Source organism: Vigna unguiculata, chromosome 5 (assembly GCF_037176805.1).
Source record: "Vigna unguiculata cultivar grain cowpea cultivar isolate G323 ecotype 2 chromosome 5, ASM3717680v1, whole genome shotgun sequence".
NCBI lineage: Eukaryota > Viridiplantae > Streptophyta > Magnoliopsida > Fabales > Fabaceae > Vigna > Vigna unguiculata.
Window position 1 is genome coordinate 2,955,007 of NC_140796.1, and position 25,460 is coordinate 2,980,466.

Consider the following 25,460-nt stretch of genomic DNA (forward strand, 5'->3'; position numbering starts at 1 on the left):
ATTAAACCAATTTATTAATTTATTATAATGATTAATTTATAAATTTAGATACAAATTTATTATAATAATCGATTTATAAATAATTTTAATTATTAATAATTTTTAATTTATAAATTGGTCATTATAATAATTAATAATTTTTTTAATTTTAAAATTGATTATTAATAAAAAGAATTCTTGTAATGTGAATGGATGTCTAGTTGATAAAAAGGAAAAAAAGAGAAAAAAAAAGTTTTTTTTTGTTAATCTCAATGATACTTTAATAAATAGAGTTTCATCATGACTTTCAACAACGGCTGTATTTATAAGTGCAATCCATTTGGATTAAGATCATTTTATCTTATAAAGAATTTTCAAATGATAATTATTGGTGTAAAAATTAAATGTTTCCTTTGTTTAATAACTCATCTGTTAATAATATTATTAGAAAAAAAATTATCTTATTCTCCTTTATAAAAAAAATCTTATACTGTATACATTTATACTCTACTCCTTGCTAATATTTATCTCAAAAAATTCGAAGTCAATTTATATTATTCTACACATCCTTTTATTAGAATTGCGTCAAAAAATTCAATTATTTTTGCTTTTTGAACAAGTCTATCTGTCTCATCCATGAAGTTTCCATGTTAATTTTTCTACACAGTGTTGTTTGTTAGCATTCTCAGAGCACATCATGACCCGACAACCTTGAAATTGACGAAGACTATAAGCTCTTTACGAATTCAAAAACACCCTCTATTGTCCATCAATCACCCCTCACCCTCGAAACTTTATGTCTTCTCAGTTCTTTGTATTGGCAACATTTTCTGCAAACACAGCCAACACGGTGGGTCCAATATGCATTATTTAGTTGTCGTCACTATCTATTCTGTTATTACGACCATGCATGCACCAGCAACACCCTATTCTCGTGTTTTATTTACTTTACGACAAAAATAATTCACCCTAATTATAGAGTCCGTGCCCATTGACAGGGAATGGACGATACTCAAATTTCAAACCATACCATTCAATTCCGCAGAAGTTCTACAATATATAATATCTAGGGTTCAAGTTCAATCCTACTCATATTAATCAAACCAATAATTCAGCGTTCACATTAATTATATAATACAACAGAACTTGCGCTATTCAGGGTGCTAAATACATTATCTTTGTATAGAAATAGAAAGGAAATATAATCTTATTAGATGAAAATATTATCGTTGTGGTTCGAAATTACACATCAATTAAACATAAAATAATTTCATAATTTTTAAATAACCGTAAATCTGACTTTATAAATTGATCTTGTGAAGACAATCATTTTTATATAATAGTAACAATAAATTAGTCGTTAATAATAAATTTTGTTATCATTTTTATTAAAGGTGGCAAAACGGGTTAGTTTAGTCCATTTTGCCCCGACTCATATATGGTCCGTTAAAAATGGGTCTGGTTGAACTTATCCATAAAAAAAATGGGCTAATAATCACAACATGTCCTGTATAGGACGGGCTAACGGCTGGGCCGGGCTGGCCTGTCCAATTTTTTTTTCTTTTTTTTTTAATTTCTTAAAAGTTTTTTAATTTGTTTTCAAATTTTTTAAATTTTTTTATTTTTTAAATTTGTTTATATACATATAAATTATTATTAAAGTCATATTTAATCAAATAAAATATTTTTTAAACTTTTAATTGATTAGTTAATGTTTTTAATTAGATAAGTTAAAATAATTATTAAATTTACATATTAAATTATTCAATTATAACTAATAACTCAAACTTAATTTGTAGGGATTAATGATTTAAATTATGATATTATTATTAGATAAGATAAAAAATTAATCTTTTTAATTATCTTTATTTTATTTTATTTTTTTAAAACGGGTCAACGGGTTAGGACAAGCTAGCCCATATTTTGGCCCGTCAAGTTGATAGACTGGACAGAACGGAACAGAACAGACTGACGGGTTGAAATCTTCAACCCAACCCGTTTATTTTAATACGGGCTGACGGACTGACCCGTTAGGTCCAGCCCGTTTTGCCACTCCTAATTTTTATGTCAATTTGTTTAATAATTACTTTTTAGTTATTTATATTTTATTATTAAAAAATATGTTAATTTTTATTTATATGTTGTAATAAATAAATAAATAATTTTATAAATTTTCGCCACAGTATTGTTTCATTGAATAATCTCTTTGTTATGTTCTCGTGTATATATATATTTTTTAATTTTAAGGTGTTAACACGACACATTTTCTAACAATGGACTTTCAAGAGTAAGATTTCTGAATACTTTTTAGTGGTCATCCATATTTTCTTAGAAATTATGATGTTTCAACTTCGTATATATTTTAACTATATATGTGATCTTTTGTAGTGCAACTCCCTACGTATAAATACTGTACTTTAACTTTGTGGAACCATGACAAAATAAGAACATTTGATTCTCTAAGTATTTTAAATTCTCTGTCTGCTTCCTAATCTAATGTGTTTAATTTCAGTATTTAAATTAAAATATATTAAATTTGAATTATTTGCAATTCAAATTATTTTATTTTTAAAATATTTTATTTGAATAAATAATTTGAATTTATTAACTTAAAAAATTAAATATTTTATTGCCAATTTTATTTTAATATTTAATAATTTATAATATCAGTTAATAATATTTCTTAATTGATGTTGATTGATACCATTTTTTGGTTAATAATTAGTCAAGATTTTTTTGAACGGTAACTGAGAAAAATCACTACAAGATAAGCATTAAAAAAAAATTAGAGACAAGAAACAATTAGATCGTTAAGTTGACTAAATTAAATACTATTTTATAAACTAAAAACTTTTATATCTACAATAATCTTTATTATTAATAAAAATATATAATTATTTTATAAATTTAAATTTAAATTAGTTTTTAACATTAATTATAAAATTTTAATTACTTATTATTATTAGTAACTAACACATTTAAAAATATAATTCATAAATTAATTCTATTTTTTTATTAATGATAAAGACTATTTTAGAATTTTTGAACATTAATAAATACTAAGTTAAAAAATACTTAACTTAGAACTTAATTCAACTAATTATAAAATCGAAGATCAAAGTGTGGGATTGTCTTTCTTCAAATTGATGCGGTCAATTCTTGATCTATAATATTTGTTTTCAATGTTCTGTTTATAATATTTTGAAATAAATCTATTTATAAAATTACTATATCTATTAATATAATAAATTATTTAAAATAGTAAATTTTCTTTTTAATATATGTATATTTAAAGTATACTTATTTTCAGATGGAGATAAATAAAAGTTTAAATATATTTTTGGTTTCTCAAATTTCAGTTAATTTTGGAATTAGTTCTTCTTTGAAATTTTATACTAATTTAGTCTTTTATCTTTAGAAATACGTGAATTTAGTCATTCTTATCAAATTTTGTTAGATTTATTTGACATTTTAAACGCATTTTATGATAATATTTGAGTTAACATTGAAACGAAAATGTATGAATCGGTGTAAATAATTCAAATACTATTATGAAATGCGTTTGAAATGTCAGCTAAATCCAATAAAATTTGGTTAAAAGACTAAATTAATGCATTTTTAAAAATAAAAGACTACATTGATCAAAAATTTTGAGGAGGAACTAATTCCAAATTTTATTGAGAATAAAAATATATTTAATCCATTAATAAATAAATAAATTAGTGTTTCACATGGACGTGAAAAAGAAGCAATCACTAGATGTTAATTTAATATAATAAAAAGCCATCATGCTGGTCTAACAAGGTCAAGAAATTGAATAGAATTGAAAACTATTATCATTATATACCTTTTTACGATCCCAAACCCCTTTTACTCGTCAAAGTATAATAATTAATATAAATGGATCACTGTAATGCGGTTTGGCCTAACAGAAAATTTAAAGTGTAAGACAACTCTTTTATATATAAAAAAATTAATCTTTCTTTTCATTTTTATTTTTTATCTAATAACTCTAATGAATAAGTCGCATTAAATGAAAACGAGTTAATTTTAAATGGGTTTATCCTTTATATATATAATCTATGTATAATAATGTTAAACAATTTTCGTTCAAATTACTGTACATACTAAATTCATCAATTTTGTAATGATTAATATATATATATATATATATATATATATATATATATATATATATATATATATATTTATACTCGTTAAATCTAACTCACATATTATAATGTTTTTCCAATTTTGTAATCATTATTTAGACAACATGAACGCTCTTATATCATTATAACCATAACAGCATTATTTACAGTTTGAAGGTCAGAATTTAATTATTGAAAAATCAAACATTTGATTTACTTTTTTCTAACAAAACACGCTTCATTCTTTAGTCGGAATTTGATTTGTCCACCAAAGTATACTATTGTTATAAATGAACAAAAAAATGTGTTCCGTAGAAAAATTCATTAGCATGTATATGCTATTAGATATAACTCTAAAAAAAGTTTTAAATCCTTTAACATAAAGATAATATTATCTTTTTTATCAGCATTAAACATAACATTATTAAATCTCAAAATTGTTTATGTATCTATTATTATTGTCTAAATATAATATTATTTGAACACCCACCAAATTTTTACACACACTTTATATTTGATATTAAATATACTTTTATCACTTAAATTTTTCAAAAAATTAGAATTAGTCATTATTCAAAACTAAATTGTATACCAATTTAGTTTTCTATCTTTGGACATGTGTGAATTTAATCATTTTAACTAAATTTTATTCAGTTTATTTAACGTTTCAAATATGTCTGTTATTGAGCAACATTGAAATGAAAATATAAAAATGTGTCAAACTGTGTAAACAATTCAAATGTTTGTCACCTAACATTGAAATATGAAAATATGTAAATATGTTAAATAGTGTAACCAACTCAAATATTTGTCAACTAACATTAAAATGAAAATGTGTCTAACAGTGTAAACAACTAAAATAGTATGACGAATTACGTTTGAAACGCCGAAGAAACCTAAAAAAAATTGGTTAAAAAGAATAAATTTAAACATTTTTAAATATAGAAATTAAATTAGTCTAAAATTTGAAAGGTAAAGCATTATTAATTTTCACTTAAAATAAAGAGCTTAATACTTATTATTTTATCTTTCCCTCCCTTCTCTTTATAAGTATAAAGTTAAATTTTTTAATTACAGTGGTATTAAAAAACATTTTCCATTTTTCTCTGTATATTCTTTGGCTCATTCTTTTCAGAACATGTGTGGGGACCTGTCGTGTGGATAAGGGTTGGAAGATGAAAAAGATGGAGGACGACCACACCTGCACCTGCAGGCTACCCTTGCATGCGTCCAATTTCATATCACTGTCCTTTCTTCTTCCTTTTCTCATTACTACAAACAAACAAACCCTTTGTTCACGCATCATTTTACAAACAAATCCATCCATATATAAAAAAACCACCATTAACAAAAAGGTAACAAACCCATTCACGCAACCTTACACACCAAAAACGATTCTACTAACTTTCACTTCAACTGCAAAAGCAACAGTTTATACTCCATTATTCACCATGGCCATCCCACATTTTCTTGCAATACCTTTCCCAATCCAAGGCCATATCAATCCCCTTTTGCAGTTCTCCCAGGTTTTGGTCACATATGGCTGCAAAATCACCTTCTTGAGTTCGGATGAGAACTACCGCAAACTGAAGAGTGCAAGGGATGGTGCTGCCATGGACCCAAACATAAAGTTTGTGTCTCTCCCTGATGGTGTGGACCCTGAAGATGATAGAAAGGACCAGGCCAAGGTTATTTCCACCACCATTAAAACCATGCGTGTTATGCTTCCCAAGCTCATACAAGATGTGAATGCTTTCGACACTCACAACAAAATTTCTTGCATTATTGTCACCAAGAACATGGGATGGGCTTTGGAAGTTGGCCACCACTTGGGTATAAAAGGGTCTCTGTTCTGGCCAGCCTCAGCAACTTCTCTGGCTTCCTTTAACTCCATTCAGAGGCTTATTGATGAAGGAACCATAGATTGCAAAACTGGTAAGAGAAATAAACACTTCTTTCCTGTATTCTTCTTTCTTGTCACATGCTGCTATATTGCGTTGCGTCATGTACTGTCTAATTTTGGAGATTTCTCATCATTGTACGAAGCTTTACAGTGCTTAATTTTCATTGATGGCTTAACTTTAGAATTAATTCTAGGTTAGGTTAAACATTTAAACTTTGTATTTCGTACAGATTCTTTTCTCACTTGGAAAAGTCCTATTCATTATTTTGTTACTGTTTCTATCAAAATAGGAATCCATTCCCACTTTTCATAAAGTTATAATAATGACAGATTTTCCTTAGTTGTCCACCATTCAATATTTTTGAGATAGCATGATATCAGCAAAATCTAGCACTTTAGCAAAGGACACAGACAGATTGCAGCAGCTTCTCGTATTTTGTAGTTGTTTTGGAATCTCACTTTTCAATTGTACCAATTAAATCGTATTTGCACATTTGGGATACTTACAATTTTGTTATTTCATGTAAATCAATAAAAAAGATGTTGGTCTATTATAATCTCTAAAAGATTATTTTTTTTCGTGTAATTCAATATAATACAGTTTCTTCTTATACAAACCAAAGAAAAAAGCAGTAGGTACATAGATGAAAATGTTAATATAGCTCTCACTGTATCGATCTGAGTGTTAATTATTAAAGTTCTACAAGATAATATAAATTAAGCCATTGTAGGATCATGACACTGCATTTACTTTTGCACTGGAAGGAATCTTGGTCCCATTATACACACTGTATATTTCTTAACAGTAATTAATTGGCCTTTTGCATTTCAGGACTCCCTAGCAGAAACCAGGAACTGATACAGCTTTCCTCTAATTTGCCTTTGATGGAAGCAGCTTCCATGCCATGGTACTGCTTGGATAATCCCTTCTTCTTCCTTCACATGAAGCAAGAAATGCAGAATTTGAATTTAGCAGAAAAATGGCTTTGTAACACTACTTTTGATCTTGAAGCTGGAGCTTTTTCCACATCACCAAAGCTCCTACCAGTAGGCCCTTTAATGGCAAATGAGAAGAACAACATATTATGTTCATTGTGGGAAGAAGACAGAACCTGTCTAGAATGGTTGGACCTGCAGCCACCTCAATCTGTCATATATGTTTCTTTTGGAAGTATGGTGTCACTGAAACCAAACCAATTCAATGAACTAGCTCTTGGACTGGACCTCCTTAAAAGACCTTTCCTTTGGGTTGTTCGTGAAGACAATGGTTTCGAGGTGAACAATGCATGTGAATTTCGGGGAAGTCAAGGTAAAGTTGTTAGTTGGGCACCTCAGAAGAAGGTTCTGAGCCACCCTGCCATAGCATGTTTCATTACCCACTGTGGTTGGAATTCAACCATAGAAGGTGTTTGTAATGGGGTACCGTTCTTGTGTTGGCCATTCTGCAGTGACCAACTTATGAACCAGACTTATATTTGTGATGTGTGGAAGGTTGGAGTTGGATTTGACAGGGATGAGAATGGAATGATATCAAAGGAAGAGATAAAAAAGAAGGTGGAGCAACTACTTGTCGATGAGGAAATAAAGGGAAGATCTTCCAAATTCATGGAAATGGTCATCAAGAACAAAACACAAGGTGACCACAATCTCAACATGTTTATCAATTGGGCCAAGGACTAAGAACTAAGAATTCTCTTAATACAGTTTTATAGCTTTTATATATATTTAACAAATAAATATACATAAAATAAGGAAAGAATAGAGAAAATAAAGTGGAAATTAAGGTGGTGTTTTGTTAACTGTGTTATGTATTATAATATAAAATTTACAGATGTGTTCTAAACTCTTCCTAATTTTTCTAAATCTAGTGAAGTCCTTCATCTTTAAGGAACATTCTCACGAACATGCAAATTCTATAAATTAAGACTTAATTAATTTTATTTTATTTAGTCACATATTTAGTAAAAAAATTAATTAAATCTTTTAGTTTACAAATGAAATAATGTTAAATATAATTATGAACTTTTACATTTCAATTATTTCTCAAAACCATCAAATTATTTGTTACATGAAAATTTATTAAAAAAATCAAATAATTAAATCTTTTAGTTTACTCGTATCATAATTTATAACTAACGCATAATTATAATTCACAAAATTAAGGACATTAATTTCAATATAAGAAAGTGTTACTTTATTATATTTTTTCTTAAATTAGAGACGTATAATTGAACTTAAAAGAATTTTATTGTCAAATTTTTAAGTTAAGAGACCTGTTATATTAATAGATAGATCAAAATAAATAAATAAGAGATAATAAGATAATTAAGCCAATTATTAAAATTTTTAGGTGATACATAATTGGGGTGTTTAGGGTTTATATGAATATGATTGATCGTTTTGTGCAGACAAGACTCAACACTTTGTGTACATTATTTCCTCCATTGGATAAGGATGTAAAAATATTGAAAACCGAACCACCCGTTTTGTCAAGGAAAAGATGAGAGAAGACAAAATGTATTGACCAAGTAAAGGAGAAAGGAATGGATTAATTATTCTTTTTTTTTCAAAAATAAGATTTTATTACATTTTTTCAGAAAATATATAAAAAATACTGGATAATGTATAGTTAGAAACACGGACAGTTTTTCTTGATGACTTGGGAGCGACGACTACTTAAAAATAAATTTTATTCTTTTAAATATATTTTAAAATTACATTTTTTATATTATTATTATTATTAAAAGAGAGAAAAAATTGTTTATGATTAATTTTTCTTGTGTCTAACATAATGCCAATATATTTAGGTTTAATCATGTTTTGAATCTCTAATAAATTTGAAAATTTTCAATTGAGTCTTTTGATAAACTTTTTTTATCTATTGAATCTTAGATATTTTAAACATTTTTAATTGAGTCTCTATATTTAATTTTGATATGTTTTGATTCTTAAACATAAAAAAATGGATGATTTTGACGTGTCAAACGTATTTCATGTTAGTTTTTGAGTTTTTTACATCGTTTAACACGTTTTTGTTTCAATGTTAGTTGGAAAATACATTTGACACATAATTTTTTTTTTAACATAATTAGGTTAAAAGAACTATATCGAATGATTTTGATCTCTCAAACGCGTTTCATATTAGCATTTAAATTGTTTACACTATTTGACACATTTTCGCTTCAATGTTAGTTAGGCATCAAGTTTGCCACATCAAAAACATTTAACGTAATTAGGTTAAAAATATTATATCTATTCATTTTTAAGGATCAAAATGTAACAAAGTTTCATACATAAACGAATTTCAATTTTAGGTCAAAGTTCAGAGACTAAAAACATATTTAACCTTTCCAAGAATTTCCTTTCACTACACACACTGCATCAAAGTTAGTCAATGTTCGTGTATAATCACCACACAACCTCCATTAATATTAGTCAAGGTTCGTGCATAATCACCTACTCACTTAGAATTAAATCATTCCAATAATTTTTTCATTACACACATGCATCAATGCTAACTAATGTTTATGTATAATCGTCACACACCTTGCATTAATATTAGTCAGTGTTCATGCACCTTTCAACGCCTTGTGCAATCCAAATCGTATCAGCACATCTTTGTCTTTTGTCACAAGTCAAAATTTATCCTTCAATCATTTTTTTTCTGTCACATTTGATAGCATTTGCAAATGACATTGCTACTTTACATTTGTTGGTGTAGAAAATCAGACTAAGTTACAATCACAAAGCATGCTAAGCAAATTATATTGAACCATAAGCTCTCTTATGGGGAAAAACATAATGAAAAATATGAATGTCTTTATCTCAAAAATTACTCTGCTAAAACATAAATAAGATAAAAACAATCAACACAAGAATATAACGTGGAAACTCCAAAATTAAAGAAAAAACCATGGTCGTTGAGAATAACACGGTATGAAAAATTTTACAATTAACTACTCTACCATCTCCTTTGAGCCCAAATACACCTAAATATTCTAAGAAAAAATTTAACCAAATTTCACAATGACTATAATAGTGTAAGAAAAGTCATTCGCAAGCTTAAAATATTTTTGACTCAAGTATGGATTTTAAGTCTATTATATAACTATTATCACTCACTCCATTACTTATGTTAACTTATGTGGAACTTTCCAAAATGTATTATTTTCATCGATATCTAACTAATACGAAGTAATATTTTTTTATTTTTTAATTGAAATAATAATTTAAGTGATAGTTTTAAATTAATTTAACTTATATATTTTTTATCAAAGTGTGATTGACCTTTTAAAATATAAAATAATGCATAAAGTAATTATTACTATATAAATTAAAACCGATGATGTAATTAATTAAAATTTATTTATATATTTAATTACAACCGTTTTATTTTTAAAAATTATGTTTATGTGTTTAACTTTTCTAAGATAATAAAGCGTAGGTTGAATATTTGATTAGAGTGTAATTTTTTGTCTGTAGTTTAAATAAGTAAAACAAAATCGTAATAAATTATGATACAATTAAAATTAAGTAGAAAATATTATTGAATAAGATTTTTCATTAAATGGTATAATGAAATTATTTATAAGAATTAATGTTACAAATTAGTTTGAATTTCTATTTCCATATATCATCATATTTATTATTATTATTATTATTATTATTATTGTTATTATTATTATTATTATATTAAGTTGAATGTACATTGTACATATTATATATTTTTACATAAATGGTCATTTATATGAAACTCATCTCCTTAAATTAATACACTCTAACAATCTTTCAACATTGTCAATATATTTTTCTTCTTCTTCGTATTTTTTTCTTTATCAAGCTAATATAAATTTAATGATCTTAGAAATACTCTATTGAAGGTTAATCTGCTATATAATACAATTAAATTTGACAAAACTCTGATTGTAAATCATATGAGATGTAAATTGTAATATCAAGATTGACAAAAACATCCATACTCTTTATAAAATTCAAAACAAACTACAATCTTATTTATTTAAAAAGATTTTCATTGACTAAATATTATTATGAATATAAAAATATGGTTTATAAATATCTTGATTTTATAAAAAATTAGATCTGGCTATATAAAAAATGGTGGAAACTTTTTGTTAGTCCAATGCCTTGACCATGTACTAATGTGAAAGCTTTGATTAACGCTTACGAAAGTTAAAGTGTAAAATAATTCTAAAGAATCAAGGACTGGTCTATGAATTAATCCATTCATTCCAGCAACTATAAATTATAATTCCACGAGATTTGAAATCTGGGAAATCGAGTTATAATTCTATTCATGTTCTGTAAACAGTGTGTCGCCACTTCATATTCCAAAAGTTTTAATCGTGTATTTATAGATAAATAATTTGAGACTTGGATCTTATAATATTAAAATTATAAATAATTAATAAAGTTGTATCTTTTTCTACTCATTTCTCTTAGTTTTTAATTGAATAATACTTTTTCCTCTCGTTTCTTTTATGCTATTTTATTTTTGTTTATTTTCTCTCTCAAAAAAAATTAATTACATCATCAATACAATAAAAAAAACTGAATAAAGCATTAATTAGCAATAGCGATGGAAATTTAAAAGTAAAAGCATGTACTTCAAAATGTGAAAAAATAAACATCTAATTTAAATTTCAACTATTATTAAAGAAAAAAATTGCTAATTGTTTATGTTAAAAGTTAAACTTTTATGGTATATTGTTAACCTACTTTTTCGCAATAAGAAATAATCATACGATCATGTTATTAGATATTTATAAGTGATTAACACCTAAATAACATAAAAATCCTAGTGGACTTAATCAAGATATATAGGTTATAAATAAATCTAATATATCATTTTATTAAATAAATTTGTAGTTAATTTAATCTCATAAAAATTATTTATAAATTAAATTTGAATCTACCTGTATATAATATGATTTAATCTCAAAACGCGTTTGTATTGACGTTAATTAGTGAGTAAGATTGAAGAGTTAAGATGAGACTATGAAAATGAATTAATTTATGAAAATTATATGAAAGAGTGAGATAAAAGTTTTATATAAGAAGAAGGGATTTGAATTATTGTCATGCTAGCTAACAGCAAGCTAACATTGTATATTTACTTATAATACATAAAGTCAAAAATAATTTTAATAATTGTCACGTTATAGGCATATTACTTATAAAATAATAATTCACCGGAATTAGTGTGAAACGTGTGCTTTATTTTTATTTGTAAGAAAAACTGGAAAAATAAGTTACGAGCACATGTTAGAAGGTCTAAGGACAAACATAAGATTATAAGAGTATAAAATTGGTTTAATTGAAAAAAAAAAGAAGAAAATTATTAAAAGAAATGTAGTAGTCAAACTTAATACAGGTTGGTTTACGGAGAGGGTGGGATTGAGCATATATATACGTGCAATTCACTTTTCTTCAACCTTTTAGACACAATCTTCGCTATCTATCATACTTCACATGGGACACTTATTCTACGAAATGTGAACCATTAATTAAATTGGGAAAAAATATGCATTCATTTTTAAGATTATAAATGAATTCAAGGAATTATACCATCATTTATATATGTGTATATATATATATATATATATCCTTTTATATTAGGATGTAGACTTCTTGCGAATGAATCATAATGGTGATGTCTAAACAATAGGTGAATTGAATACATCCACTTCAACAAGATTCTTAGAATATTCTCAAAATAACATTTATAATAATAATAATAATAATAATAATAATAATAATAATAGAATAAGAGGAATAAAGAGAATTAATACTTATTCTTTGACTGATGTATATTTATAAATTCTTGATGTCGTGATATTTAAATAATAAGTGCATTGAATATTCACTTCCATGACATTCTAATTAATAATAATAATAATAATAATAATAATATAAACGATTTTTAATTAGTTCATTTATTTATTTATATTACTATTATTAATCATGTGTGACAGAGATGAGAATGATAATGTCATATGCTATTATCATGTGATGTGAAAAATCTCAATTTTATTTTTGTATTTATTATTTTGTCTTCATTTAATTTTAATTTTGGTTTAAACAACAACAATCTCATTTCTTTTAAATTGAGATAAAATTTATTTTTTATATAAATGTTACAAAAATATTTTATTATAATTGATATTTTTAATCATATTAAATTTATTTAAATTTATATTTTTGAATTTAACATTATTTAAATTTTGTTTTAAATATGTATATATTATAATTTTTAGATAAATGTTAAAGTTAAATTAAAAATAATTCAAATGCAAAATTTTAAAACAGTTTTATAATAATTTAAAATAAATATATTCATTTAAAATTTTATTTAACATTTATAACATTTTAAATTGTTGTAAGAATGTTTTAAAATAAATTAATTTAATAATTTACAGCATTTAAAATTATTATAAAACTATTTAAAAAAATTACATTCCAATGTATAAAGTTGTTATTTTTAAATTAACTCTAACATTTGTATAGAAATTATTGATATATAAATATTTGAAAAAAAATTTAAATAAATTTCAATGTAAAATATAAATTTAAGTAAACTTAATCTTGTTAGAAAATTATTGTAATATTTATATAAAAGTTAATTTTGATCTCAATTTGGATGGGGATGAAATTACTTTCGTTTAAAAAAAATTGGATTACAATAACAAATATAGAAACTAAAGTGAGAATTTTCACATTCAACAGTGACACATGACACTGATACAATCACATCACATTATTATTATCACACAGCACAATTTAACTTGACAAGTAGCAAAATTTGATATTTAGAATATATATATATATATATATATATATATATATATATATATTACAAACCGACATGTGACATATCACGGTCTTAGTGTATTACTAACAAAAATAATCTAAATGTAACAAATTTACTAAAATAAAAAACAAATTGAAATAATAAAAAAAATAGCAATTTGAGATTTTTCTACAAAAATAATCACCAATAAAATTATTTAACTAATATATTTTTAGTCTTTAAATTCTAATATAAAATTAGAATTTGTTTATATTTCAAATTTTAATATAATTAATTCTCCGATTTTAAAATAATAAGTATTATTGACGTGAAACATTCTTAAAGTGTTAAATGGTGGTTCAGAATAATGTATGAAAGTTTGAACCATTTGAGAATCTTTTAACTCAAATATAATTATAAAACATCATTTAATATCTAAGAGATTATATATATATATATATATATATATATTTTAAATGGTAGAAACGAATTTCAATTTTCAATATAAGTAAAGAGTTTCCGAATTTTGATACCCTCTGATCGGAAAACCATTAGATTGCATTAGGTTCAAAATGTTTGGTGAGAGTTTCCAAATTATTGTGATAGATTTGTTAAGTGCAAGCAAATTCTTGAGATTCCAAGTCACATTCATTTGTCATATCATCCCATTGGCCATAACTTCTTCCAATTTCATCGTTTATTTATTCATCATAACGACAAATACAAAGATTCATTTTCCCAAATCATACAAAGATCCATTCTGTTTGGAGTAAGGTGATGATCTTATTATGAAAGTATCTCATTAACTTTCTAATAATAGTGTTTTTTAAATCATATTAGAATCTGTTAAACTAATTCCAACGGAAAAAAGTTATCTTTTTTTATAAAATTCAATAAAATTATTTATTTTAAAATGTATACATCAGTTTGATTAATACTCACTATAAAAATATAAAAATTTACTAATAAAGTTATTTAGTCAACTTTTAATCAACCTTAACTATATTTTATTTTTTAATAAGTACAATTATGAGGGGAAGTCCTTGTTCTATGCCTTTTTTATGCTGTGAAATTTCAAGAATTAACTACGCAATATGATAGGTAAGCACAAAGGATTTGGTAATGTTGGTTAGTAGTAGTGAAAGCTTTTCAGTTATTATCATGCTAACGCAAGCTACAATTAATATATAATTATAATTATTAAGAATTATATATTATTAACCAACATTCTAACGATTCAGACTTTATAGACATATATTACTCATATAGTAACTCATCAGAACTACCTTCAAATCAAACCGTCCATTTCGTATTTTATCTTTATTCATACAAAACAGCCAAAACAAACGTAGTTTGTCAAGCACCAAATTTGTTTCATTAAAAGCAGCTTCTAACACTATTTGTTTAATCAAATTTCATTAAAACAAATGTAGTAGTTGAACTTACAACAAGTTTTCATAAAAAAAGATACAAACAACTCTTGCGTTGAAAAATTACAACTTGATTTCATAGTAATAAAACGTCTTTGCTAACTAGAATTCAATTTGACCTAGGAAATGTTGACTATCTACTTTTATAAATGATTAGTATTAAAATGTTTGTGCTTAATATATAAACCTGTGCAGAGCCGAATTTCACGTATGAAACAGTATACATAGTACAATTCTGGAAGCTGTAAGCAAAGGTTTTAGCCGGTGAAGTTACTGAACTTTCGCTCTTCATTTATGATGCCAAAAGCAAGAACATGGTTTCGTATTTAACAATCCCAAATAGCGGGATGTGCTCTGCAAAATATTTAAGTCAATGAAGATAATGAACTACCAAATCATAAATCATGTGCACCATAACAAAACTATTCAAATGCATAGAATTTGTAAAATTAATTAAGGATTTTTAAGATTTATAATTCTCATACGATAAATCATAATAGATCCTGTGAATTTGTGTTCTTTAATTTATAATCTTGTGTGCTCTTCAACCACCATTTCCCAATCTATCTCTTTGACTTTCTTTCTCTTCTCACACGTTCTTGATGAGTTACTGTGAAAAGAACCTTATAGCCAGAAACAGAACCTCAATTCCTTTTATAAACCAACGTCCATCAAGTTGATTTTTATTTTATTGTATTATCACTTCCCATAATAATAACCAATAAGTATTTATATTTTATTAAATCACAATTGGGTCCATCATAATATTTCAAATGAGTCACTAATAGAATTAATTCGTCAATTAATTCTAACATTCTCCCACTTGACTCATACGATGTCATAACATTATGTGATTTAATACATAAACATAATGTGCAATAAATGACCTTGCATAAATTGGTTCCATCGTTATTCATAATTAAAGATACATAAATAATAAGAGTCAAGGCGGTTACACATCATTTGATCGACATGATCCCTTCCATGTACTACTATATCATCCATTTCTCCTTAATATGACCTTAAAAACGAGAAGTCCATAATGGGTTCAAACATAATGTCATTTTACAAAGCAATAACATAACATAATTTGTTTTCTTCATCATAATTTGCATGCATAAACATAAAGAAGAAAACACAGATTTCAGAAATTTATACATTAGGGAGCTCAGAGTGTCACATAAACATTCAAAACATTAACATTCAACATTCACTAGTAAACATAATGCCCATATTCTTTACATGACCATCATACAATTTGGGCAGTAACCCTTTTGTTAAAGGGTCAGCAATCATAAGATCTGTGCTAATATGTTCTATTGACACTTTACGTTTCTGAACTTCTTCTTTAACGGCAAAGTATTTCAACTCCATATGTTTAGCACCTTTAGAATACTTGTCGTTTTTAGAAAAGAAGACTGCTGCGGAATTATCACAATAAATTTTCAGCGGCTTGGAAATACTGTCGACTATTCCAAGTCCTGAAATAAAGTTCCGCAACCAATTAACCTGAACTATGACCTCAAAGCATGCCATAAATTCAGCTTCCATGGTGGATGCAACAATGACAGACTACTTCACACTTTTCCATGAAATCGCTCCTCCGGCTAAAAGATACACATAACCAAATGTAGACTTTCTTGTATCCACACAGTTGACAAAGTCTGAATCTGTATAACCTATCACCTCAAGGTGATCATATTTTCTATAAGTAAGCATGTGATTCTTTGTTCCTTGTAGGTATCTTAAAACTTTCTTTGCAGCTTTCCAATGCTCCAGACCTGGATTACTTTGGTATCTACCAAGCATACCAACTGCAAAGCTAATATCTGGCCTCGTACAAGTTTGAGCATACATCAAACTCCCAACAACAGATGCATAAGGAATATTTTCCATTTGTTTCCGTTCCAAATCATTCTTTGGGCATTACATGAGACTAAACTTGTCTCCTTTATGTATTGGAACAGGAGATGCTGAACATTTATCCATTCTGAATCTCTCTAAAACTTTATTAATATATGCATTCTGAGACAAACCTAACAGTTATTGTGATCTGTCACAGAATACTTCTATTCATATCACATAGTATGCCTCACCCATATATTTCATTTCAAAGTTATTAGAGAGAAACCTCTTAGTCTCACTTAATAGACCAAGATCATTAGTTGCAAGCAAGATATCATCAACATACAGAATCAGAAATATAAACTTACTCCCACTGACCTTCAGATATATACATCGATCAATAGTGTTTTCCTTAAATCCAAAGGACACAATAGTATCATTGAACTTAAGATACCATTGCCGAGAAGCTTGTTTAAGTCCATATATCGATCTCTTAAGTTTACACACCATGTGCTCCCTTCCTTCTTCAGCGAACCCCACCAGTTGGTCCATATAGACATCCTCTTCTAAATCCCCATTCAGAAAAGCAGTTTTAACATCCATTTGATGCAACTCAAGATCATAATGAGCTACTAACGCCATGATAATTCTAAAAGAATCTTTCTTAGAAACAGGCGAAAATGTTTCCTTATAGTCAATGACATCCTTCTGAGTAAAACCTTTGGCAACAAGACGGGCCTTGTAACGTTCAATATTGCCTTGAGAGTCACGCTTAGTCTTAAAGACCCATTTACACCCAACTCTCTTGCATCCTTCTGGCAATTCCACAAGGTCCCATACGTCATTATGTGCCATTGATTTAAGCTCATCTTTCATGGCATCTAACCACTTATCATAATTATCACCATTAATGGCTTCTGAAAAAGAAATTGGATCATTATTAATACTTAAGTCATTTTCTGACTCTTGTAGATAAACCACATAGTCATTCGAAATAGCAGACTTTCTATCTCTGTGAGATGTTCTTAATACTATTTCTTGTGGTTGTTCTATTATCGGTTCATTATTAACCTCGGGATCATTAATTTGTTGTTCTTCTTGATTGTTGTGAGTTTCTACAACATGTGGAACAACAACTCTTGATAAAGAAGTACTAGTTATAGCAACTTGTACTCTAACTTCCTTAATCTCCACATTCTGTGAAGCTTCACTCCTATTGGTTTCACCATTTTCAATGAACCGAGCATTTTCAGTTTCAACGATTCTTGTACTATGGGTAGGACAGTAAAACATATACCCTTTTGATTTTTCTGGATAACCAATGAAAAATCCACTGATTGTTCTTTCATCCAGTTTCTTGCGGATTGTATATTTTTACTTCTGCCTGACAACCCCAAACATGCATGTGTCTCAAACTGGGTTTCCTATTTGTCCATAACTCAAAAGGAGTCTTTTGAATAGCTTTACTAGGAACCTTGTTCAACAAATACATGACAGCTTTTAAAGCATACATCCACAATGATACAGGTAAACATGAATTACTTAACATACTCCTAACCATATCCATTAAGGTTCGATTACGCCTTTCTGATACACCATTATGTTGTGGTATGCCTGCCATTGTGTATTGAGCACAAATACCACGTTTCTCAAGGAACTAAGTGAACGGATCAGGGTGTTGTCCACTTTCATCATATCTTCCATAATACTCACCACCTCTATCAGACCTTACGATTTTTACCTTTCTGTCTAATTGCCTTTCCACTTCATTTATATAAACTTCCAAGGCATTTACTGATTGAGATTTCTCATGAAGTAGATAGACATGTCCATAACGCGAAAAATCATCAATAAAGGTGATGAAGTACTTCTCTTTATTAAAAGAATTTACATCAAATGGACTACATATATGGTGTGTATGATTTCAAGAAGCTGAGTGCTTCTTGTGGCTCCTTTCTTTGTGTGTTTAGTTTGTTTACCTTTAATACAATCCACACACACATTCAGATCAGTAAAATCTAAATCCGGAAGGATTTCATTCTTTACTAATCTTTGCATTCTCTCTTTGAAAATATGTCCCAAACGTTTATGCCACAAGTAAGTAGATCATTCATCCACTAAACTACGTTTAGTGCCAACATTGTGATGCAAAGTCATAAGAGTTTTAGCATATAAATTATCCAAATTCAATTTATATAAACCATCATAAAGTGTACCAGATCCAATCATAAAAGTACGCTTAAACAAACTGAAACAACCATTCCCAAACTTAAAAGAGTATCCAGCAACATCAATCTTAGACAAAGAAATTAAATTTCTAGTGATACTAGGTACATAAAAAGTATCCATTAGGTCTAAGTGATATCCAATATCGAGGATTAGACGATAAGTCCCGACCGCTTCCACTAGAACTTTCTCTTTATTGCCCATGAAGACAAACTTCTCATTTGGGTTTATGGTTCGGGTTATAAGAAATCCTGCATCATATTAGAAACATGAGTCGTACATCCAGAATCAATCCACCACGTATTATGGGGAACTTCAGTTAAGTTTGATTCAAAACATACGTAAGCATTATGCTCACCTTTCTTTTCGAACCAAGCTTTATGTGGTCCTTCTCAAAATGTCCAGACTTCCCGTAGAAATGACATTTGTCATTTTTCTTCTGGATTTTGGTTGAGGACTCGTCAATCTTCAATGGTCCTTTACCCTTTCCATGTTTCTTAGCAACTTTCTTTCCAACAGCTCCTTGATTCTTCACATATTGAATAGAGTGGCTTCCTAAGTTCTTCAGTCGGGTCTCCTCCTGAACTAGCATACTGTGCAATTCATGCACATTCCACTTGTCTTTCATGGTGTTGTAGTTCATCTGGAACGGACCATACTCAAACGATAATGAGTTCAGAATGAACTGCACGAGAAAACCTTCATCCACTGCCATTCTAAAGACTTAAGTCTTGCTGCGATATTTGTCATCTCGATCACATGCTCATGCATAGTACGCGAACCGTCAAACTTCATAGTGGTCAACGTACTCATCAGTGTCCCAGCGAGAGACTTATCAGCAGTTTGGGAGCGCTCTTCCACAAATTTCATAAATTCTTTTGCGTCATCAATTTTGGAAAGAGCTGACTTTATATTGCTTGCTATGTTCATTCTCATAAACATTAAGCTAAGTCTGTTTGATCTTGCACAAGCTTTGTAATTGGCTTTCTCTTCATTGCTACTAGCATCCGTGATAGCAGCCGGCTTTTCAACTTGAAAAGCTAGATCAAGATCCAACACACCTAAGTGAAATTGGACTTGCTCACTCCAGTCAGGAAAATTCAACCCATTAAAGACTGGAACAGACGAAGCATGCGAGTGTAAAGATACCGGAATAGAGACTGCAATTAACACATGCATAACATCAATGCTTTGAGCATAAGACTAAACGTAAAAACAGATTCAGATATAAACAATCATTCTATGCATACTAATGTTCTCCTTTAGGAGATCCAATAATATACAAACATAAACCTAATGATGCTAATCATATTATAACATTATTGATAATTAAAATATGCATCAACTAAAATCACCTATAATCATGTTCATTAATTATGAGAACAATTAATCAACCTTTGGGCGATCTTTAAATGTCTTATAATTAATGAATTTCAATTAATCCACAAATTTAATTATTCATAATTTAGCATCCATACTATGGGTAATTAAAATAAAAACATTAATAATTTGAAATCATATAAACTTTAAAATTTTGGTCACTTTGGTGACTAACAAAATTTATCATACTTAATTTCAAATAAATAAATACACATTTAATTGCTATAACAATAACAAACATAAATATTATTACAAATTAAAATAAAATTATTAATTATTTATATAAATAAAATAATTAATATTAATTTATTGGTGACGTAAACTAATAAAAAAATTCTAATAAACATTAATTATTCGATTTTGAGAAAAAAAGAAACAAACACAACCCATTCACGTTCGTGCGTCGGTTGAGAATGATTTTCATTCAATTAATAATATCATTTATTGCAATCATAACACACAATTCATGCTGCATCAGTTTATATATCAATGACATTAATATTCATCAATGACATTAATGGTTCACATCACTCTATTAATTGTATATCATTCCATTAATTATATGTGCTATTCAAATCATGGAAAAAGATGAAACTCTTTGCCAGATTCAACTACGCACATAACAGAAAAGCTTTCACCACAAACAGTGACAATGTCTTAACACGCGACTTGTTCCAATCAAAAGAGAAACGGTTATAATTTACATCAACGCAGCATAAAACAAATAAAACTCCTAAATCTTTAATTAGGATTTATAATATTAGGGACAAACATAACATCACATAATAGGAGAATCATAAATCCTACAACCTTAAATCATAAATTCTACAACCTTGCTCTAATACCACATGTCAAACGATCTTTAAGATTTATAATTCTCGCACGATAAATCATAATAGAGCACTAAACTTGATCTATGAGAGATCCTGTGAATATGCGTTCTTCACTTTATAATCTTGTGTGCTCTTCGACTACTCTCTCAATCTATCTCTTTGCCTTTCTTTCTCTTCTCACACGTTCTTGATGGATTTCTGTGAAAAGAACCTTATAGCCAGAGACAGAACCCCAATTCCTTTTATAAATCAACGTCCATCAAATTGGTTTTTATTTTATCTTTGGTTTTTATTTTATCTTTGATTCTAACAAGAATATCTACACTCGCTGGTAATGAATCTTAAGCATATATATTTAACTTCCTAGTGCCAATAAAATATCACCACCTACATAATTCTCGACCGTGCACGAAACTGCCCAACCCAACATCGTGGTAGCACTTATAAATTTAAGGCACTGATAAACCAAACACCACAGCAACACAAACCTCAAAAGAGGAAAACCATGGAGCAGTTATATCTCTCCCTTCTGCTGCTGTTTGTGTCCCTCATCTCTCTCTCCTTTTTCTTCCTTTTCTACCGGCACAATGCTGCTCGGTCCTCCATTGCTAACCTGCCACCGGGAAACATGGGTTTTCCGGTGATCGGCGAGAGCATCGAGTTTCTGTCATTGGGGTGGAAAGGGCATCCAGAGAAGTTCATATACGAACGCATGGCAAAGTACTCTTCCAAAGTGTTCAAGACCTCTCTCTTTGGAGAGAGAACAGTGATGGTATGTGGAGCTGCATGCAACAAGTTCTTGTTCTCTAACGAAAACAAACTCGTCATGTCTTGGTGGCCAGACAATGTGAACAAGATATTCCCATCCTCGCTTGAAACAAACTCTAAGGTTGAAGCCAAGAAGCTGAGACACATGCTTCCTCAGTTTCTCAGCGCCCAAGCTCTCCAACGTTACATTGGCATCATGGACACCGTTGCTCAAAGACACTTTGCTTTAGAATGGGAAAACAACACCTCTGTCACCGTGTTCCCCTTGGCCAAGAGGTGCTTATTCACTGTTAACATGTTTTTCACCTGAGACACTAATGGAATATTGGCTAGTCCCATTTTAAGTCAACTTGTTAGCGTATAGGATGGTTTTTCCTTACTTGCATGTGACAAGTTTTATATAATTCAAACTTAGAAAACAAGACAAAATGGAATAAGGTTTTAGTGTAATTAATTAACAACAAAGAATTGCAACTGAAGTTGACTGCAAACCTAGTATTTAAAACAATATAGTAAAAACGGAACCTCGGATCGGATCCTAGATCGTTTGATATTTGACGTTGTTTTTTTCACCAGGTATACCTTCTGGGTGGCTTGCCGTTTGTTTATCAGCGTTGATGATCCGATGCAAGTGGAAAAATTGTTGGAGTCTTTCAATAAAATAGCCCCAGGAATCATGTCAGTGCCCATTGACTTGCCAGGAACTCCGTTCAACAGAGCCATCAAGGCCTCCAAGTTCATTAAGGAGAAGCTGTTGAAGATTATGAGAGAGAGGAGAGAGGAGCTGGCTAATGGAACAGCGTCACAAACTCAAGACATTTTGTCTCACATGTTATCATCATGCGATGAGAATGGACAATATATGACTGAAAACCTTATTGCTGACAAGATCCTTGGCCTGTTGATAGGAGGCCACGACACTGCAAGTTCTGCATGCACCTTTGTCGTCAAATACCTTGCCGATCTCCCTCCCAATATTTATGAAAATGTCTATCGAGGTATATATATGATTCTCTTAATTACTTCGTCTTCTTATTACATGGTTAATAACCATAAGCTATTATTATTAAACTCTTGTATGATGATTTTGGTCAGAACAAATGGAGATTGCAAAGTCGAAAGCTCCGGGAGAATTGTTGAATTGGGAGGACATCCAGAAGATGAAATATTCGTGGAACGTTGCTTGTGAAGTAATGAGGCTTGCCCCTCCACTCCAGGGGGCTTTCAGGGAAGCCATGGATGACTTTGTGTTCAATGGATTCTCAATTCCAAAAGGGTGGAAGGTATTACAATTAATTTAGCTGAATGCATATGGTCCTATATATAAATAGAAAGATTTGATTTAGAGTGTTTTGTTGGTGATGCAGTTGTATTGGAGTGCAAGCTCAACACACAGGAATCCAGAGTGCTTCGCAGAGCCAGAGAAGTTTGATCCGAGTAGATTCGAAGGAACAGGACCAGCTCCTTATACTTATGTGCCATTCGGAGGAGGACCGAGAATGTGCCCTGGAAAAGAGTATGCTCGAATGGAAATATTGGTGTTCATGCACAACTTGGTGAAAAGGTTCAAATGGGAAGCCATTATTCCTGATGAGAATATTTTTATTGATCCCATGCCTGTTCCTGCCAAAGGCCTTCCCGTTCGTCTTTATCCTCACCAACCTTGAAAGGACTTCTATTTTTATATTAATTCTTCGACCAATCTTCCACCACTCCCAACCTTAAGTATCAATAATGTCTCTCTTCTTAATTACACATACATTGTGTTTATGGGACTTGCAAATAATCTTTTACACCACTGTCACAAATATCATGCTAAACAATGTAAAAAAGTTAAATTAAAGACGTATTTTGAGTTGGAAAATAATTTATAAACACATCTATTACACACTTATTTTTTTCTTCCTATCATTTTTCTTCTTATAGTTTGAATGATTTTCGTTAAACAAAAAAAGTATTATAGAAATTATAGATAATCCTAAAACGATTTATAGTTTTTTTTTATCGACAATAACAGATATATTAAAATGAAATAATAGGATTAGCTAAACTCATATGAAAAAACAAAAACTAAGAGTCATCTTATGAGCTCCTCTTCTATCCATTATTATTACAGGTCAGTATACCCAAAAAATAATAATATTTTAATTATTAAATTTTAACAATTTTCTTTTAGAACCTGAACTATCATGTTTTAGAACATAAAATATCAATATTTTAATTAATTTTGAAATATTAAAAATGAGAATAAACTTATTTCTGATATAGTTTATTTTCAACAATAGCAATTCACATGTTAAGCCTAGTCTTCAAAATCGTGACGCTTGTATAAGTGTAACCTTTTTTTTATATTTCAACAACTTACCTGTAAAAAAGAAAAACAACATAGCACTGTAATTCCCTAAGTTTCACCGATCTTTCTGCATTGTGTCTGACATGATTTGAAATAAAATAAACACAATAATAATCGATTAAGAAAAAAAAACTGAAAATCTAAAATAAAATAGAAAAAACCTTGATGAAGGAAAGTATCACGAACAGTGGCGGAACTTGGACAAAAAATGTAGGGGAGCCAAATAGATTTGTTATATATAATTTTTTTTAGTTAGAAAAAAAGCTCTTCATCTTTTCTCTTCATTTTCTCTGCTTAAAATAAGCACACATAATAGTAGAATTTAAAAAAAATATATTACTATCATTCACTATTATATCATGCTATTATTTTATGATACCAAACCATGAATATCATTTTAGATAAACTCTTCGTACCTTATCAATTTGATTTTGTGGTATTGTCAAATTTGAGACCGTTTTTCTCGCGTTGTAATGAATTTTTAAATTCATTATATTATAACTCTAAGAACTTTAGATATTTGTTTTTTATTGTCTTGAATTCTTGGTTCTCATAAAACCTACCTCTTAAAAAAAAAGAGAATCAATTTTTTTACTTTTTATCATAATCTTTCTAATATAAATTTATCATCTCTCGCCTATCTAAAAAAAATAAAATTTATATTCACAAATCACAATGCAAAACATAACAAAACTCATACCACTTTAATTAAAAAAGCAACACTTTTAAAAAAATTTACCATAGGCAGCAAAAAACACAAAATCCCTAAATTTCACAATTAAGGA

General features: G+C 28.6%; 2 protein-coding genes and 1 pseudogene across 2 annotated transcripts; 2 read left to right on the forward strand and 1 right to left on the reverse strand.

Moving 5' to 3' along the window:
* The first annotated feature begins 5,421 nt into the window (after positions 1–5,421).
* On the forward strand, positions 5,422–7,876 carry LOC114183084 (UDP-glycosyltransferase 83A1-like). Its single transcript, XM_028069937.2, has 2 exons — positions 5,422–6,065; positions 6,866–7,876. The coding sequence occupies exons 1-2, from the start codon at positions 5,582–5,584 to the stop codon at positions 7,711–7,713; spliced, it is 1,332 nt and encodes a 443-aa protein (XP_027925738.1). The 5' UTR covers positions 5,422–5,581; the 3' UTR covers positions 7,714–7,876.
* Positions 7,877–16,473: 8,597 nt separating this feature from the next.
* Positions 16,474–17,259, reverse strand: LOC146885986 (secreted RxLR effector protein 161 pseudogene; annotated as a pseudogene).
* A 4,755-nt stretch (positions 17,260–22,014) lies between these two features.
* Positions 22,015–24,216, forward strand: LOC114183790 (beta-amyrin 28-monooxygenase-like). Its single transcript, XM_028070930.2, has 4 exons — positions 22,015–22,598; positions 22,899–23,320; positions 23,418–23,605; positions 23,690–24,216. The coding sequence occupies exons 1-4, from the start codon at positions 22,060–22,062 to the stop codon at positions 23,987–23,989; spliced, it is 1,449 nt and encodes a 482-aa protein (XP_027926731.1). The 5' UTR covers positions 22,015–22,059; the 3' UTR covers positions 23,990–24,216.
* The last annotated feature ends 1,244 nt before the right edge of the window (positions 24,217–25,460 follow it).

What these genes read in the sequence shown, in the direction of transcription:
- LOC114183084 (XM_028069937.2), top strand. Translation starts at nt 5,582, where the DNA reads ATGGCCATCCCACATTTTCTTGCAATACCTTTCCCAATCCAAGGCCAT. An exon ending in AACCATAGATTGCAAAACTG is followed by an intron (nt 6,066 to 6,865) that starts GTAAGAGAAATA and finishes TTTGCATTTCAG; the next exon opens with GACTCCCTAGCAGAAACCAG.
- LOC114183790 (XM_028070930.2), top strand. Translation starts at nt 22,060, where the DNA reads ATGGAGCAGTTATATCTCTCCCTTCTGCTGCTGTTTGTGTCCCTCATC. An exon ending in GTGTTCCCCTTGGCCAAGAG is followed by an intron (nt 22,599 to 22,898) that starts GTGCTTATTCAC and finishes TTTTTTCACCAG; the next exon opens with GTATACCTTCTGGGTGGCTT. An exon ending in CAATTCCAAAAGGGTGGAAG is followed by an intron (nt 23,606 to 23,689) that starts GTATTACAATTA and finishes TTGGTGATGCAG; the next exon opens with TTGTATTGGAGTGCAAGCTC.